The sequence below is a fragment of the Boleophthalmus pectinirostris genome, unplaced genomic scaffold (genome assembly GCF_026225935.1).
Source record: "Boleophthalmus pectinirostris isolate CB_2022bp ecotype Guang Dong unplaced genomic scaffold, ASM2622593v1 HiC_scaffold_18, whole genome shotgun sequence".
In the NCBI taxonomy this organism is placed as follows: Eukaryota; Metazoa; Chordata; class Actinopteri; order Gobiiformes; family Gobiidae; genus Boleophthalmus; species Boleophthalmus pectinirostris.
Window position 1 is genome coordinate 6,511,977 of NW_026571133.1, and position 19,966 is coordinate 6,531,942.

The 19,966-nt window shown below is 38.7% G+C and overlaps 1 protein-coding gene across 1 annotated transcript in view; it reads right to left on the minus strand.

Moving 5' to 3' along the window:
* plxna4 (plexin A4) overlaps positions 1-19,966 on the minus strand; it is a 659,145-nt gene that overhangs the window by 194,328 nt on the left and 444,851 nt on the right. The window contains 2 exon segments of the mRNA XM_055154191.1: positions 8,245-8,359; positions 10,086-10,185. Coding sequence (XP_055010166.1) covers positions 8,245-8,359; positions 10,086-10,185 — 215 coding nt within the window.

Below are 19,966 nucleotides of genomic sequence, written 5' to 3' on the forward strand. Positions count from 1 at the left end.
TATGGCACAAAAACAGAGAGAAATACATAGACCATGATCCTTTGCTCTGTTTCAGTCCAATCTACACGATGAAACAACTGTTACTGAGCACTTTTAAATCTGAATTATTCGGGTTATAATACAAAAGTACCATATTCACAGTTTTGTTTTAATATCTCTATAAATATCGTACCGTGAGATGCGAATCGTGAAAATATTGTATCGAGAAATTTGGATATTGTTACATCCGTACTTAGGGTTCAACATGGTCATAATCCCAAGAATTCAAGTCAAAAACATATTTCTTCATGTTATCTGCACTGAAATGAATCATGGGAAATGTAGTTTGTGATGGTTATAAGCTGTTGCTATTATAAAACCATGAATTTAAGCAAAGCAACTTGTAATTTGATATATTGTGACGATTCGATATCACAATATTTCGGTTATTGTTACATCCCTATAACATAGATCAGAAAATGGTTTAATATCGGTCTTTTAATCTTTGTATCTTGTTTCTATCACAGTGTCAGTGTGTCGTCTATAATGTTACGTGGCTGTTTTTAATATTTCGTGCTGCACTTGGAGCTTCTTGCGCCCGTTTTTCCAATCCGTTTTTAACTACAAATGTCAAATAAACGAACCTAACCTAACGTTTCCTTTGTAGCCTTTAAGAAACAAACGTACCACCGCTCGCCGCATCCAGCTGTACGCTTTAGTCGGCGCGGCTCATACAGAAAACGCTAAGTCCTTGAGCTATATGCAGGGCAGCAGGGACGCGCCCTTGCCTAATGCGCTAACATGCAAATGGCCGATCCTCGCGCCCACACCACTGCTGGCAGGAATAAAGAGACTCCCCCCCCCCATACAACCTAGTCTGGCTTTGGCTCGCTCCGTCGTGCATGCTAACAACAAGCTCAACCAGTAGGGACCATCGCACGTCCTCGTCATTAGAATAGCGATGAGGGATTATTGACAGCGCCTCCTCAAATCCCTTAATTGTAATAATATTCCAAATTCGACAAAGATCATTCTGGTTTGAACTCGCTCCTTCGGATTTGGTTCTGAATAACGACGCGCGTGTTTATACGTTCTTAAAGGCGCTGGAGTTCATTTTGACTTTTTACTCAGGTTTACGTAACAGATAATACTCCCTACAACTGTACAGGAACTCACCTTTATGTAACGGATAACCCTATGTCCTTTCAATCATCATATCCCGAAGAAATAAAGTGTATTGCAATATGTTTTTTTGTGATTTTCTTTCTATCTGGAGGTAAATAAACACCTTAGCATTTAGATTTTGTTCATTTTATTTATAACAAAAACAAATTAATTAACAAATAACAAATAAATTGGCCAAAATACCACATTACTTTTGTTTTATTTAACCAAATTTGTGTCGGTGCGTGGGGTTGGGAGGAAATGTTGTTTTGTGTTTGTTGTGGGTGTTGCTTTATGTTTTTGTGTTTTGTTTTTATGTTGTTCTTGTATTTTGTTAAATGTTATATTATGTTGTCCTTAAAAAAAAACAAAAAAAACATGACCAACATCTCTGACAAGCTTCTACAGTCACCTCAAAAAGTTTTTAAACGCTCTTTTAATTTCTTAATTTTTCTTTCTTCTTTTTTTTTTTTTTTTTTTTAATCATAGTGCAACCACAAACTAGTTCCTTTTGAGTTATTTTTTTTATTCTGGACATGATAGTACCCTATAATCCCCCAGCCCATCAAGAGTCTATCTCAAAACTCTTAAACAATAGACTGGATAATAGGGATATAACGATAACCGAAATATCGTGATATCGTATTATCAAAGTTCTCACCATAATATCGTGGACCATCACAATATATAGGAATTACAAGTCTCTTCGCTTAAATTAAGAGTTATGATGCAGCAAAAGCTAAAAAAAGACAGAGGAAACTACATGGACCATGATCCTTTGCTCCATTTCAGTGCAGACTACAAGAAGAAATAACAGTTCTAAACACTTTTAAGTCTTAGTTCTTTGGATTAAGTCTAATAGTTTTGTCAGCCTCCAAAAAATATCGCAATAAATATCGTACCGTGAGATGTATATCGTGAAAACATCCTGCTGAGAGATTTGGATATTGTTACATCTCTAATCGTGAGCCTCTCCATCATATCGTGAACTTTCCCACGGTATCGCAAGAAATATCGTACCGTGAGGTTCATTCCGTGACGATATCGTATCGTGACACTTGGATATCGTTACACTCCTACTGGTTAACTCAATGTCCATTATAAAAGACACAAATAAATGGGTCTCAGGAGGATATCATTGTTGCACTGTCTTCCTATGACCTCTTGTATAGAGCTGAGATTTTATATTTTATTACTTTTTATTTTATTTTATTTTGACTTGTACATTTACACAATTAAGTCTTCTTTAACACCAGTCTCTTTCTACCCTTTTTGCTACTTATTTAGAATTTATTTTTACCATTTATATATTTTTTTTACTCTTTGTTATTAAATTATATTGTGATGTGTGAACTACTGTGTCCAAATTCATTTTCTTGTGGATCGATAAAGTTAAAAAATAAAGTCTGAGTTTACTTTCTTAACAATGTGAAAAGCGGAACTAGTTCATTTAAAACAATTTGCAGTGGTCCAAGCTTATTCCTGTCTTGAAGGTGCACTGTGTAACTTCTAAGGCTACTTGCTTGTCTCCATTTCTTTACCTGAAAAGTTCCGCAGTGTGACATTAAACAAATCTCCCTTGCATCAATTTTGTTCAATTACAGGTGTTTTATAGCTCAAAAATACCTTAAAAACTTGAAATTTTACCATGCGTGGGCTTGCCTCTCCATAGATCTGACCACTAACCTGTCTCCGTGGTGATTACTGAGTTTATTCAAGGCAAAAAAAATCATAATATCTCCATGGCGACAAGCAGAAAAGTTACACGGTGCAACTTTACTGCAACTTTATTTACGCATACAGAACGAGTTTTTAAGCTCTTTTCACAACTTTCAGAGACCACAGGGGTAAAACTATCGGCAACTAGCATGCAAACACACACTTCCTGACCAATGCAATCGATCCGTACTGGGGTAAGACACATTTCGGTCAAATAAATGGGTAAAAAATAAATAAAATCATCCCCTTTAAGCTTGCGTGTGTCTGTATTATTGAAAAACAAGCACCTTCTGTCAGCGCACAAATGCCCCACAATTTTGAGGGGTTAATTAAAAGTAAATTAAAAGTCATTAGGCTCAGAAAACACCTGCTTTTCCTGTGACAGCAAAAGGGGGGAACCCATTAATGTGCTAATACCAAATCCCTCTCTGGCTTTTTATTTGCGCTTTTCTTTTTAGTCAGCAACACAATGGAAGGAGGATTCACACATTATTATCCTCAGTCAATATTGACCACACGGCGCAGGAGTTAATTGGAAAAGTAAACCTGCAAAGACTGCCCTGACTAAGCAGAAGGTGCAGAAGGATAATGGAATTGACAGAAATAAGGAAAATATTATCGTCTGGACAGGTTGAATGGCTTCGGGGGGGAAAACACGGCGAGAATAACACAATTAAGGAAAGGGGCGACGCATCAAAAGAAGGCAATCTGGCTTAGTCCATTGCAGCAAGTATCTGGCGAGCAGGATGTGAGCTCCAGTGATCTTGATCATGGGGACCTCGGGCTAGGATTAAGAGGGCACTAACTGCTGTTCAGCCCTCCTCCGCAGACCACAGTAAATTGGTAAGAGCAGCGGGAGACGGCGTATCAAGATAAGTCCATTCACACACTCTCGCACACATTTTAATGAGTCAAATAGAGATGTACTGTATCAAAGTCAGAGCCGTGCGCCGAGAAAGTTTTCACGGGTTTTAGAGTGGTGGTTAACTGACTTTAAGCTGTAATGTGGAACCAAAAATAGAGTCGGAATGTTTAATGTTTCGGTCTTCATGGAGACCAAACCAGACCAAGTTACAGGGCAGATCTGTGGAGAAGAGACCCAGCTCACAGTCAGAATGCTTGTTTTTCTAGATACCGTATTTTTCAGACTATAAGTCGCACTTTTTTTCATGGTCTGGGCATTTCCTGCGACTTATACTCTGGTGCGACATATATATTAAAATTTTGACACTGACAGACGCAAGGTTTTTGTGCCAGTATCTGCTGCTCCTATTGCTACTGTCACTTCACTCTACTGCGCATGTCTCCTGCAGAAAGAGCCACTGTCCTGTCTGTATCATGTCAGTCAATCGCACCATTACTTCTGTACCAATTTAAACAAACTTATTAAGACATATGAGAAGACTGAACACAAATGCCTCCAAAAAGAAAATCATATTTTGCAGATTACAGGCTGCAAGTAGTGAAATATGCAGCAGAAAGCGGTAATCAAGCAGTAGTAAGAAAGTTTGGAGTGAGTGAGAAACTTGTGACAAGCGGGAGGCTGCACCCTGCAACTTTCCTGGAAGTCATTGGATGGATGGACAAAACCTGGACTTCAGTGACACCAAGACCATCCTGTCAGGATTCAGAAAGGCCGGAATAATTCTAACTGGAACTGATGCTGAATCTGACGACAGCTACACAGAAGAGGAAGTGGCGCTCTGTTTACCTCCAGAGTTCGCGGAGTTGCTCAGAAGTGACACAGAGGATCAAGAATTGAATAGATTTAGTGATTTGGAGTGAGATGGAGAGTTTGGTAAACTTGTTCTGTTCTGTTGTTTATGATATAATTATCTGAAGAACTGTTCATATGTGACGTTAACAGCCTGTTGTTCTCTGTTCTATTGTTTTTACTATAACTTGCCCTTCTATATGTTTTTTTTCTTTCTTTTTCATTACGCATTTTTTGGCTGGTGCGACTTACACTCTGGAGCGACTTATAGTCCAAAAAATACGGTAGTTCAATTACAGCTGTTTTATTGCTCAAAAATACCTTAAAAACTATAAATTCTTACTATATACGGGCTTGATTCTCCATAGATCTAATCATTAACCTGCCCTCATTGTGATTACCAAGTTTATTCCCAGGCAAAAACAGTAATATCTCCATGGAGACAAGAAGGTGACAGACTCTCCAATAGAAAATTTACACAGTGCACCTTTAACTTATGCATACCAAGCACCAATTATTCACCACAATGAGTTTATAAGTGCTTTTACTTTAAGGCATCAGAGTGGTAAAGCTAACAACAAAAACAACTAGCATGCTTACGCTCAATTCCTGATCATGGGAACATAAAAACACTTAATAATTAGACACATACAGCACGCAACTGATATATTTTGATCAATACAAAAGATCTGTAATGGGGTAAGACAAATTTTGGTCAAATTAATGGAGAGGGAGACCAAACCAGACCAAGTTACAGGTCAGATCTGTGGAAAAGCAACCCCGTTCACAGTCAGAATGCCTTGTTTTTAAGGTATTTTTGAGCTATAAAACTATTTATTTCTATATATTTAGCAGAGACATGTGCATTGCTGTGAGATAAGCTCAAAAACCAGCCATTATTACCTTTTTTCAAAACAACATAAACTCAATCCTGTTTCACAAGAACCGCCTGTATAGGATTTTGAGGTATTCACAGCTGCCGTCCGTTTGGTCAGGAGTCTATGGCCCGAGCAGCGGACCGGCCTCATTACAGCGCAAAGGAATAGGAGATCTGCCAATACTATTGATAATTCAGGGAGACTAAGCTTTGGCAGAGAGGAGGGCCGGGCGAGAGGAAATGGCTGTGTTTTTTATTAGTTTGCGCTTTGAAGTGCAGTCAACAGAGAGACAAGCCAAAAGAGCCAGAGCCAGATGGAAGGTGTCTGTAGTCTTTCAATTCGCTTTGCCCTAAAACCTTCAATGGAAGCTATTAGTGTCACGCAGACGAACATTCAGCCACATTTATTTTATTTACCCGCCGGTGTAAAGAAGAACTGAAAGCTAAAGAAAAGGTAGAGATAAAAGAGCGAAGAGTCATGTGTTGAGGAATAAAGCAGAGGAGACGTTATAGTGATTTCAACAGCTCAGCGTGAGGCAGCAAAAAACGCACTTAGTCACTGGAGGTGTCATGCCGGATAACCAAGCACATGCTGTATTATATTCATATCCTGGCCCACTTGTGTCTGGCTATTCTTCCGTTCTTTTCATGGGAAGAGGCTGTTTTCGATCAATACAAGCACTACTACTTTGTTATAATAGACACACTAATCCATCTTTTTCAGGTCTGATACCAGAATCAACGCTCTGGGCCTATCTGCCAGTAGAATGAAAATAACATTTACATCCTTAAACACACAATTTATGTATGACAAAATGGATCCGACTGACTATTTATTCTTACAGAACAGCTTCACAAAAATCACTAGTAAGTAGTTTTATTACTAAATCCCCAAAATGCTCATATAACGTTTGAAATTCTCTAGTTAAAGCTGTAATTTGCCAATTATAATAATGATAAAACACTGGATATATAGACGCCCAAAGCGCTTTACACTGCATTATTAATTCACTCCACACTCTGTTATTACTATTAATATTATTACTAATAGTAATAGTAATAGTAATAGTAATAGTAATAGTAATAGTAATAGGAAGAGCCGGAGGAAGTGTCCGGGTTAAGAAAGTCTGGGAGTCCCTGCTTAGACTGATGTCCCCAGAGAAGCAGAACAAAATGGATGGATACTATAACTATTACTATAACTATTACTGTAACTATTACTGTAACTATTACTATATCTATTACTATAACTATTACTGTAACTATTATTATATTATTACTGTAACTATTACTATACTACTATAACTACTTAACTATTATATATCTATTACTGTAACTATTACTGTAACTATTACTATAACTATTACTGTAACTATTACTGTAACTATTACTGTAACTATTACTATAACTATTACTGTAACTATTACTATAACTATTACTATAACTATTACTGTAACTATTACTGTAACTATTACTACTATAACTATTACTGTAACTATTACTGTAACTATTACTGTAACTATTACTACAACTATTACTATAACTATTACTGTAACTATTACTGTAACTATTACTGTAACTATTACTGTAACTATTACTGTAACTATTACTGTAACTATTACTGTAACTATTACTACAACTATTACTATACTATTACTATTAACTATTACTATACTATTACTACTATTACTGTAACTATAACTATAACTATTACTATTACTATTACTGTAACTATTACTGTAACTATTACTATAACTATTACTATAACTATTACTATAATTATCACTGTAACTTACTGTAACTATTACTACAACTATAACTATTACTACAACTATTACTATAACTATTACTAACTATTACTTACTATAACTATTACTATACTATTACTGTAACTATTACTGTAACTATTACTGTAACTATAACTATTACTATAACTATTACTGTAACTATTACTATAACTATTACTATAACTATTACTGTAACTATTACTGTAACTATTACTACAACTATTACTATAACTATTACTACAACTATTACTGTAACTATTACTATAACTATTACTATAACTATTACTATAACTATTACTGTAACTATTACTGTAACTATTACTGTAACTATTACTATAACTATTACTGTAACTATTACTGTAACTATTACTATAACTATTACTGTAACTATTACTACAACTATTACTATAACTATTACTGTAACTATTACTATAACTATTACTGTAACTATTACTGTAACTATTACTGTAACTATTACTACAACTATTACTATAACTATTACTGTAACTATTACTGTAACTATTACTATTGCTATTATCATTACCATAACTATTACTATAACTATGATTATTACTATAACTATTACTATAACAATAACATTACTATAAATACTATTATTATAACTATTGCTATTACTGTAACTATTACTATTACTGTAACTATAAGTATAACTATTACTGTTGTAGTCAGAGCTGCCCTGGGGTAGACTGATGGAAGCGAGGCTGCCAATCTGCACCATCTGCCCCTCCACCCACCGCCATCACTCATGCTCACTCCACATTCATATCAGGCAACGTGGGCAAGTGTCTGGCCAAAAGACACAACAACAGTTTGCACCAGAGCCACTGCTCCTCCACTACACCTGGTGTTTACCCCACAGCTTCTCTCTCTGTACTAACCAGACCTGGACTTTGCTCAGCTTCCGTAATCTGACGAGACTGATCTACTTCTGCCTCAAAAAACAGCCCTTTGTCGTGGTTTTAGAGCGAAGAATGTGGACGTACCATGGGCTTCTTGACACGTCCTTCCTGGAAAGAGCAGGTGGTGGGGTCGTGGGTGCAGCCGTGTCTGTATTTACACCAGTGACACTCGTATGGACTGCTCACACAGGACAGACATCTGCACGGAAACACACACAGACAGAGAGAGAGAAATAACTTATTAATAAAAACATGCTGAATATTAATGTTTGCTTTAGAGCTAGAGGTGTTCTGTATCATGATATCCTCCTGGGACCCCAAGGAAAAAAAGTGTATTGCAATATATATATATTTTTGTCATTTTTCATTTTTATTCATAATTTTGTAACATGTCCTCTGTAATGGACGTTTTGGCGCCATCTAGTGCCTTCGCTCAATTAAATTTCTCTCCAGTGACTAGGTCAGGCATCGGAATACACTAAACGGTTCGCAAAAACCCCAGAAGTGCGAGTCCGGGCACCAGCCAATCAGCGAAGAGCTATACTTTCTGTGTTGGTAACGATTCCCGAGATCGAGGATTTAACGCCGGAACAAAGAACGTTCGATGAGTTTTATCAAGGGGAAAGACGTTATTGGCCTTTTTCCTACGGGATTTGGGACTAAATAGCAGCGACTGGTTAAATAAAAACAGTACCCTCCTACCGTCGAGCGAACGAATCCTAATGCTGCGAGGTCAGACGGTTTCTACGAAGTGAAACCAGCTGATGAATCAAGCTATGTGACGTTAACAACTTAACGCAAACAACTTTTTTGATGACCAACATCTCTGACAAGCTTCTACAGTCGCCTCAAAACGTTTTTAGACTCCCTTTTGATTTCTTTTTTAAAATGTTAATCATAGTGCAGCCACAAACTTGAGTTACAAAATTGAGTTTGTTTTTTTTTTTAAAATCCTGGACGTGATAGTACTCGATAATCCCCAGCCCTATTTAGGCAGAGGATCATAGTCCTCCCATTAAGAGTCTATCTCAAAAGACTTAAAATATAGACTGGTTAAGTCAATATCCACTATAAAGGACACAAATGAATGGGCCGGGTCTCAGGAGGATATTACTGCAAAATGTACTATACCGTTAGACATTGTTAAATAAAAATAAAAATGTTCTTGCTTTTCTTTTACTAGTCAAACTATGTAAAAAACAAAACAAAAAATTCACTAAATTCAATAACTGAATTCAATAATGAAACAAAACAGCATGTGTGACCTATTTATTTATTTATTCATTTAAAAAAATCTATCAATTTGTAATGTAATTTAAATAGATGTAATGTTTAATGTCAAGTTATGCGTTTGTTGTTGTGCAATTCGATGTTAAATGTTTCCGAGTTCTGACTGAAAAGTTTTCATTTTTCATTCCGCACTCTTCTCTCTAACTTAATGTCTCCTTCTTTTTATTTTTTTTTATGATGATTATTTATGTTTTTATTGTGATTTTAATGTATTTCTTATTCCGTAAAGCACTTTGAATTACTTGAAATAAACTCGCCTTGCCTTGCCTAAATGTATAAATTCATAAAAAATAACTTGATGGGGTAAATATCTTTTTATTATTAGAGAAATTTGAACTTTCAGGACCAATTTGCTTAAGAATAATTGTATTAAATTGTAAACCTCATACCAGAAAACCACCTGTGCCATATAAATCCTCCGCTCGTGCATAAACAAGTCCATCAGTTCTTACATAAACCAATCTATAACGTAGACTAGAGCTTTAATAAGAGGCTGCTGTACCAAATGCCAAGGCAGTAATGCTCTGACCCATATGGTGCCTCAGCCTTAGTGAGAATCTCTGATATGAATGGACTGTAAATGTCACCAAATGTCCACGGAGCTAAGTGTGTTCCGGTCCAGGTAAAAGACTCACGACTTATGGACGCTGCAGTTGTAGAAAACAAAACTGGTGTTTGCGAAAGCCAGGCCCGTCTCCTTCGACTTGAGATACAGCTGCACGATCTGGTGGTCTCCTGGGAAGAGAAAAACACAAAAACAACATGAGGTTATTTCAGACGGAGGATGCTACTGCTACTTTTACACTGCAAATATGATAGAGTATGTGTTAAAAATACTTAAAGGTAATTTATTACGCAAAATTGACTCTTGTGAGCTTTAAAACATGTTATAATGTTGTTATGTCATTAAAAACAGACCTGGAGTTGTGTTTTGTTTGAGTAATCCTGCAATATTAGGCTGTCCACATCTCCTTTTACCTTTTGTACAGAATAAATTGGCAATTCCAGGTCTGAAATTTATCCAAATGATTGTAGTGAAACATGTGTGAACTGATTGATTGATTTCGGTCACAGGTATATTCAGACATTATTTACCGAAAATGTGTAGGCTAAAGCTTGAAATTATTCTGCCTTTTTACCCTTTATTCCTTTATCTTGACACCAGTTCATCTTCATAAATACAAACAAATCAGTAACAGAACAACAAAGTCCTACAGCACAAACTAAGTATCATAATTCATGTATCCGCCCAGAGTTAAACATTTAAGCTTCTTTATAAACTGGAAGAGAGTCGAGCACAAATTTAGGCCTTCTGTACAATTGTTCCAGAGCTTCATCTCTTTAACAGATTTACACAATTTCATAATGTTTGTTCTGATTTTCTTTTTGATAAACATGAAGCTCATATTGGCTATTTTGGATTTTGAACATGTCCTGTAATGATTTTGACAAGAGATTGTTGTTTTGAACATGATTTTCAAAGTGTAAAGGTCGACCAAATTGTAAAATTTCAGAGTTCAATGACTTGAATGAAACAAAACACAATTCCAGGTCTGTTTGTGATGAGGCAGCAACATTATAACTTCTATTAAAACCAATGAAATGATCCTGATTCACTGACTAAATACATCTAAGCTTGTCAAAACGACTCAAATTATGATTAACATTCAGAACTTTAAACTAATCAAAGTTTTTGCAGTGTACACCCAAGCTCCACCTAGTGCCTCCGCTCAGTTTCATTTCTCTCCAGCGACTAGGTCAGGAATCGGAATACACTAGACGGTTCACAAAAACCCCTGGAAGTGCAGTTCGGGCTCCAGCCAATCAGTGAAGAGTCATATAATCTGTGTTGGCAACAATTCCCGAGTTTCGTTGTATTTCATACAATGACAATAAATAAATCTAAATCTAAACCAGAACTAAACCAGGACTAAACTGTCAGTCCTGGTCTGGTCCCAGTGTCAGTCCCGGTCGCAGTCCTGGTTCCAGTCTGGTCGAGGACCTGGTTCTGTCCGTAATCCGGTGCAAAAGTCCAGCATCACAGTTTAAGTCATGTAAACAGTCGTTATTCTTCATTTAAACACAAAATCGAAAAATGAAAAAAACGAATCATTATCCGTGTTTTTTCATTTTTTAATTTTTTTTTTGGAGACAAATAATGAAGAAAATAGTTATTTTACTTTTTTCGTTTTCTTATTTTTGGTTTTATATTGAAAAACAAATGAACGAATGATACACGGATTTTTTTTTAGCCACAGGTGCCAGACGTGTTCCATCCTCGGGAGCGTCGGGATGCGAGGGGTTAAGTCTCGTATCCTTGGCGCGTTGCTAGCGACGACGATAAAACTTCGACATTCCCCTCGGGACGGAAAATCTCACCCAGAAATGTCTTTGAACGCGTCTTTGACAAGGTAACCGAGGAAAAAAGACCGCGCGTGTAACAGTGTGTGACAGTGTGTGTGTGTGTGTGTGTGTTTGCTGTCCTTTTGTCTACTGGCCTTAACGAAGGATTCATGTTTAATTCAACAGCCACATGCCTAACTAGTATCTCTCTTATCCTCTTTTTCTTTCTCTCTCTCTCTCTCTCCTCTGTCCTATCTTTTCGCTCACTCTCTTTCTCTTCCACTGTCCCCTCAAACACTCACACACACACACACTTCATCTCTTCTTTCTCTCTCTGTCCCTCTGTACTTTCTGTGTACTTTTTTCCCTCTCTCTTTCCTTTTCCTCTCCTTTTCTACCTGTTTTTTCTCTCTCACTCTCGTTGTCTGGTTTGTCGTCTCTCTCTCTCTCTTTTGAATTCACCCTACGTCTTGCTTTTTCGCTCTCTCCACCCTGTTTTTCACTCTCCTCCTTCTCTTTATCCCTTTTCATTCTTTTGTTTTTCTCTGTTTCCCTCTCTGCTCTCTTTCTTTCTTTCTCATCCCTGTTTTTCTCTCTCTCTCTTCCATCTTTCTCTGTCTCTTTCACTCCTTTCTTCCTCTCTCTTTCTCTGTCTGTCTCATCTGTCTGTTTTTTCTCTCTTGCTCTATTTCCTTTCTCTCTCTCTCCTCTCTTCCTTTCTCTTTCTCTCTCATCCCTGTTTTTCTTTATCCCTCTCTTCTCTTCTCTTCATCTCTATCTTCCCTTTCATTCTTATGTCTTTCTCTGTCTCCCTCTCTCCTCTCTTTCTTTCTTTTTCTTCATCTCTCTCCTCTCTTTCTTTCTCTTTCATTCTTATGTCTTTCTCTGTCTCCTTCTCTCTTCTCTTTCCTTCTCTTTCTCCATCTCTCTCATCCCTTTTTTCTCTCTCTCTCCTCCATCTCTCTCTATCCCCTATCATTCTTATGTCTTTCTCTGTCTCCCTTTCTCTTCTTTTTCCATCTCTCTCCTTTCTCTTAATCTTTCTCTGTCTCTCTCATCCCTGTTTTTCTCTCTCTCCTCCATCTGTCTCTTTACCCTTTCATTCTCATTTCTTTCTCTCCCTCTCTCCCCTCTTTCTCTCTCTCTCTCTCTCCCCTTTCATTCTTTTGTCTTTCTCTGCCTCCCGCTCTCTTTTCTTACTTTCTCTTTCTCCGTCTCTCTCATCCCTGTTTTTCTCTTTCTCTCTCTCCTCCGTCTCTCTCCATCCCCTTTCGTTCTTATGTCTTTCCTCTGTCTCCCTCTCTCCTCTTTCTTTTTCTTTCTCCGTCTCTCTCGTCCCTTTTTTCTTTCTCTCTCCTCCGTCTCTCTCCATCCCCTTTCGTTCTTGAGTCTTTCTGTCACCCTCTCTTCCTCTCTCTTTTTCCGTCTCTCTCATCCCTGTTTTCTCCCTCTCCTCCATCTCTCTCTATCCCCTTTCTCCCTCTCTCCTCTCATCTTTTCTCTTTCTCCGTCTCGTCTCTCTCCTCCATCTCTCTCTACCCCCTCATTCTTTTCTCGTTCTCTGTCCCTCTCATCCCTGTTTTGTCTTTCTCTCTCTCTCCTCCTTCTCTCCTCACATTTTCCCTCTCCTCCTCTCCTCCATCCCCCCTTCCTCTTTCTCATCCCTTTCCCTCTTACCTTTCCATCTCCATTTTCCTCCATCCATCTCTCATCCCTTGTTTTTTTTCTCATTCTCTCTCTCTCTCTCGCACTAACTTCCCTCTTTCTCTCTCCATCTCTCCCTCTCTCTCTCTCCCACTATCTCTTCTCCCAGATCCCCTCTTCCCCTCCGTCCCGTGACACCTCTCGTCCCCCGTGTCTCCCGAACAAAGGACCGAATCATTCATCAATCGCCGCTAAAAATCGCCATGACAACGGACCTGTCCTAATTAAAGGCACCTAAATGTTACCTTGAAGCCTTGCGACTATCACTATCCACTCCTCCTCCTCTTCCTCATCCCTCCATTCTTCCCTCCCAAAGGACCGAGTTTAGACTAATGAGCGTGAGGAGGAGAGACGCGAGGAAGATTTAAATATAGGTGAGTAATTGCATTTGTCGTGAAAAAGAAACACAAATTTGTCTGCGGTTCTGTGTCGAAATTTACATAAAATTCCTAAATAAACCTGTCAGAATATATGAACACAAATGCCCTCTCCTCCCTCTCTCTATCTCTCGCTCTTATTCTCTCGCTTTCTTCCTCACAGTTTTCACTTTTTTCAGGCGTGTCTAGGTCAGTGTTGTCGCGATCTAAAAAAATTCTTGATTTTTAAACAAAGAAATAGACTTTATGCTCAATATTCATTCCGGTACCACGAAAATAAGAAAAAAAAGAAAAAAAAAAACACTTTCTTTAGACAACAGAATGTGGTTTTCAACATTAAATACTTTCTTTTGAATGATGGCCACGTTTACATGAAGTTTTTTTACTTTTTCTGAATTAAATAGTTCGGAATTCAAAATATTCTCCTTCGAGTTTACATGGAGATAATAATTCCGAACATGGAAAACACGTTAAACCGGCTTTATTTAATTCCGCTCAATGTCTGCGGGTCGGGAAGGGTTCTGATTGGACAGAGACGCGAACGTATTTACGTCGACCGGAAGAAAACGCACACTTTTTTATCGTCTTGGTTTTGTCGTTACGCCACGGACACAAACGTGATCCAAACTTTTTCCCGCTGTCGTTCCGATGATATTTAAGCAGCAGCTGGAGAATTCTCTCATCGCACTTTACGTCTGTCGGCTGAGGAGGAGAAAGGAAGAGTGTCGGGGAAGCGAGGAAGAAGACGAACTGACTCAGCCCACTCCCGCATCCCGCTCGCAAATCCAAAGAGACGTGGATGAAAGTCCGAAGTGAGGACTGGTTGGAGCCGAATCGTCCGGATCGCGTCAGAAGGGCGACCCAACGAGCACGAACGACCGGAAGAATAAACGTTTACATGATCGAGGAAGAAATTAATTTGGCTTTAAAATCAGAATACTTCAGGATTAAGTTTAATTCCAAATAATCAGTGTTTACGTGGTCTTTTTTAAAAGCAGAATTCATTTATATTCAGAGTTTAATTATTTTTTATTCGGAATTAAAGCTCTATTGTAAACGTGGCAAATTAAGTCTTAAATGTGTGTAATCCTCAGTGGTCCATGGGCGTATTCTAGTCTAAGTGCTCTTATACTTGTTCTCATACAGCTCAAGATCATTCTAAAGCTTCAGGAAAGTTTTTTTTTAGTACTGTTGCTTGCTCAGTATCTCTACTGTAGTTTCCACACTAGTATTAGATTAGTATTTGAATGAGCCATGTGGTTTTACATTTCGTTTCTGCAAAAACGTAAACAAATGCGCGCAAAGCCAAATGATATCGGCTCTACAGTGGTTATGGTTCATATGTTGTAAAGTTGAGTTTATTTATGCAGAAGATTTTAATTAAGAATCTATTCCAGTGTGTTTGGAAATGTTCGGTTTGATCTGCGTAGTGGATCAGTTTCTTATCGCTGGTTAGAACCTTCCGAGCTTCCTATACTGAAGGAGATCGTGGTTTGTATATTTCCTGGTTTGTTAAGTGTTTTAATTTTTGCACTTGCGCATTTGTAAGATTATGTCAAGAAACCGGGATACTCCATTTGATCATGTATACGGGGATCTGAGTTAGGGATGGGCATGATTAATCGATTAATCAATAATTGATCATTAAGAAATTCATCGATTACGTTCATTTTAATCGACAAACCGAATGTAGGTTGCTGTGTGTAGCGTGACCAAACAGGGTCCGTACATGTGTCTCTCTGCACTCAGAAGGAGCGAGACACAAACAGTCGGTCAGTCTGCAACGCAAATGCGTATTTAACGATGATTTGTACAAGAAATTCCACGCTTTCCGTTGCGTTCGGGACAAGTGTGAGTCCATGTGCACAGTGAACAAAGCAGCACATATGTTTCGGTGTCCAGAGGGAAAAAGTTTTACCAGGTGAGAGTCGCGCGATGACGAGTCCCCACCTCCCTCCCCCCGTACGGTGTCCTGGTTTTGACAAACGTAAATCTGGTCACACTAACCTGTATTCACCTGAGTCATGTCTTTTAATCCGACAGAAGTTGACCGCATCAGCGACACAAGAGCTGTAGTTTTATCTTCGCTTAGTTTATGCAAATTAGCGATGTGGTTTTAAGTTTTGTTTCTGTGAGAGTTGCGCAAAACTGAATTAAACACATTATAATGTCAAACGGGCTGATGTGGCTCTAGAGTCGTTACGGTTTATATGTCGTAAAGTTGAATTTATTTATGCAGATTAGTAGTGCAGATAGTAATAATAATGATGATCATTTTAAGATAAAAACGTTAATGATTAATCGATAATCGATCGTTAATTCTTCCGACGATCGATTAAGAAAATTTCATCGAATGCCCATCCCTAATCTGAGTATCCCGGTTTCTCAATGCGCATGTATACTCCAATAACTGGGATACTGATGTGCATGTATACACACCCAATAAAAAATAAAAAATAAACTTTCAGAACATACGAGTTCCGAAGTTCAGTCAGAAGAGGCGCATGTCCAACTCTTTCTCACCCAACCCAATCCGATCCAACTTTATTTGCATCTGTATTTTACCAAAACAAAGTGTCCAAAGTGCCACACAGACTATCCCAATATAAATGAACACATTAAATAAAATAAAGCATAAAATAAACAAATAAGAAAGTCAATAAAAAACATAAAAAAAAATACAACAATTTGCAAATAAATAGCAAAATTGCAAATAAAAAAATAAATAAAAGAGTAAAAGAAAGACACAATTCTCACGTCGTGTTAAAAGCCGGTGAATAAAAGTGTGTTTTTGAATGAGATTTCAAAGAATCGACTGAAGGGGGTAGAACGTTGCAAAGTTTGAGGTCAACCACAGAAAAGGCTCATTCATCCTGGATTTTCAGTCTTGCACTTTCTTTCTCTCCTTTTCCTTTCTCCTTTGACTTCTTTTTTTTATGTCAGCAGGTATGTATAGATACGATTTACATAAAATTCCTAAATAAACCACGTCAGAACATATGGAAGTCGAAGTTCAATCCGTCTTTTCACCTGTGTTTTCTGTTTGTACGAACCTCTCTTCCATTTTTATTTTTCTATTTCTACAGGCGTGGTTTTGTCCAGTACGTACATATTATAATACTCCTAAATAAACCTCGCATAAACAAATGAAAATAACAACTCTAAGTCAGTAGGGATGTATTCACGCTGACTTGAAGGTTGGTAGTTGGATTCCCAGAGGTCAGAGCGTCTTCTGCAGGTACAAAACGTCTGCGGCTGTGACTAAAGAAGAGGCTAACAAAACCAAAAGATTTCCCAATGAATATTAAATCAATTTTTCTCTTTGTCTAAAAAACACATTCATGATTCCACCTCCCTCCTTCGTCCTTGTAGTTTTGCATGAGTCACTGAAGATTGTGGGCGAACGCGGCGCAATTTACGGCTCTATACTTTGAGCTTGGAGGGCAAACAGTGTACGAAAACAGCTTCATTGCGAATTCATTGTTTTCCAAAATATGATTCATCTCTTTCTGTTAGAATCAGATAAAAAGGCCACACTTCTATTAGAGTCAGGTTAGTGTCTTTGGCATTTGGAGTAAAAAAAAAAAACACATTGGGAAAAACTCGCAAAAAGCTTTAAAGTGCAGCATGAGATCGGGGTTGTCAAAAGCAGCGGTTCTCAAACTCATTTTAGTCTACATTTGGGTCCTGCTTTGGTTTAGATCTGGTTCAGAACTGCTATTTATTAATTTAGCCCTAGTTTAGATCTAGAAAAGTCCTTTTTAAGACCAACGAGGTTCACTTGGTCTTCCGATTATTTCCGTTATTAGGTTCTTTTTTCAGACCAAGAGTTTGTTTTCGTACCTGACAGTTTCGCGGTCTTCCTCAGAGTGGTCACGTGTGTCGCTCAGCTTATTTATTTAGGTTTTGCCGCTGTCTTCCTGCCGGTAAAGACAGGACGACAGCGCCACCTGCAGTCCGACTTCCTCAGGACAGTATCCCAGGTGTGTGAGAGTAAAAAAGTAACCGTCAGGTATGAAAACAAACCCTTGGTCTGAAAAAAGAACCTAATAACAAAGTCCTTTTTTAGACCTGATGGCACTTGGTTGGAAAAGTTTGAGAGGTCAAAAGTATTGAAAATGAGATACTAATTGACACGAAAACCAGTATCGAAACTATTGTAGATCCTCATTTGAGCAGGTACCAATACTAAAAAAAGTCACATTCACAGGACAGAAATTAACTTTTTCTGAACAGCTTTAGAATGAGGTGCACTGTGCAACTTTTGGGGTGGAGGGTTGGCCACGTGTTTGTCTCCATGGAGATGATATTGCTTTTCCTGGTATATTCCATAGTATGACAATAAACTTAAATCTTACATTTAACGGGAGATTTAAGGATTGATTATCGATTAATCATTCATGTTTTTATATTAAAATGATCATTATTATTATTATTATTACTGTCTGCACTACTAATCTGCATAAATAAATTCAACTTTACGACATATAAACCGTAACCACTCAAGAGCCACATCAGCCCGTTTGACATTATAATGTGTTTAATGCATTTTTGCGCAACTCTCACAGAAACGAAACTTAAAACAACGACAACAAAAACAGCTCTTGTGATGCAGTTCAACTTCTGTCAGACTAAAGGACATGACTTAGTGGAATACAGGTTAGTGTGACCATATTTGCGTTTGTCAAAACCAGGACAGCGTACGGGGGGTGGGGCCTCGTCATTGACATCGAGCGACTCTCACCTGGTAAAGCTTTTTAATGTTTTTCGGTGTCCTGGTGCTTTGAGGTCCCTGGCACCACCACTGGACACCGAAACTTACGTGCTGCTTTGTGCACATGGCCTCACACTTGTTTCGACCGGGACGAAAAGTGGGGGATTTCTGGTACAAGTCATCGTTACATACGCATTTGTGCTTCGACGTGTTACAGGCTGACCGGCTGTTTGTGTCTGTTCGCTCCTTCTGATGCACAGAGAGCTACGAGAGCGGCTCAGTTTAATGGCCCAATGAAAGGCAATGAAAACCCGAACATTTGCATCACGTTTGGTCACCCTACGCCACACACAGCAACCTACATTCGGTTTGTCGATTAAAAATTTATGTAATTGACGAAATTCTTAAAGGTTGTATAGAGGATTTTCCAAGGAACGAGAAATCCAGCGACTGTTTGTCCTTTTTCAAATGTTGCGCATGTGTGAAACCACCCCCCCCCCCCTACAGCTCCTACGTAGAAACGCCTCCTCCCTCCTCCTCTTTACGCCAGAAACAGGTTTGTTTACAGCCGGTGCACTGCACATGACTTGTAAACAACTAACTACAGTGTTGGTTAGGCAAGACGGAGAAGTGAGGAGCGGGGGGAGAGGAGAGGAGAGAGGAGAGAGGAGAGGGGAGCGGTGCACGGAGATTCCGTGCCCGGCGAAGTGAGGAGCAGGGGAAGAGTGGATCGGGCAGCGGGGAGAGGAGCAGGAAAGGGGTGCAGAGAAGGTTGCGCGGAGATTCAGTGCGAATGAACTAGCTACAACACGCAGCAGCAAGCGGACTCTTTCTTTGCCTTGAAAATGACGTTTTCAGACATAGGATATCGCTTTCGTGTCCTGAAAAACATTTGTCTAACTCTTGGAAATAAAGTACGTTTTCATAATAAGCAGAAGTTTTCTGTCCAGGAGTAATTTGTGGACCAGTGCGTCAGTCTTTAGACCCTGCGTCTGCTTCAGTTGCGCCATCGCTGGAATGAATCTCCAAGAATCACCTTAGTTTGGCTTCGCTGCTTTTCCCCTTGTCTTCTTCTTTCAGCGACCTCAAAAACGGACTTTCTTTTGCAGCTAACTGCTCCTGGATTCTTCTCGCCATTGCAACAAACTTTGTGCGAACTGCGAGGAAGATATAGGTCAAAAAAAGCCGCTAAGAACTGTTGCGTTGGTGGAGGAGTAAACAGCGTCTGTGCGTCTTGCGTCTGTGGACTGCGTGACAGTCGTACGTAAACCACGTACCGGCGGCGCGCAGGCAAGTCAGTTACGCTAGAAACGTAGGGAGTTTGATTGACAGCCTGTCAGCTAACAGATAACGAGGCAGTGTCGTTATCTATTGGCAA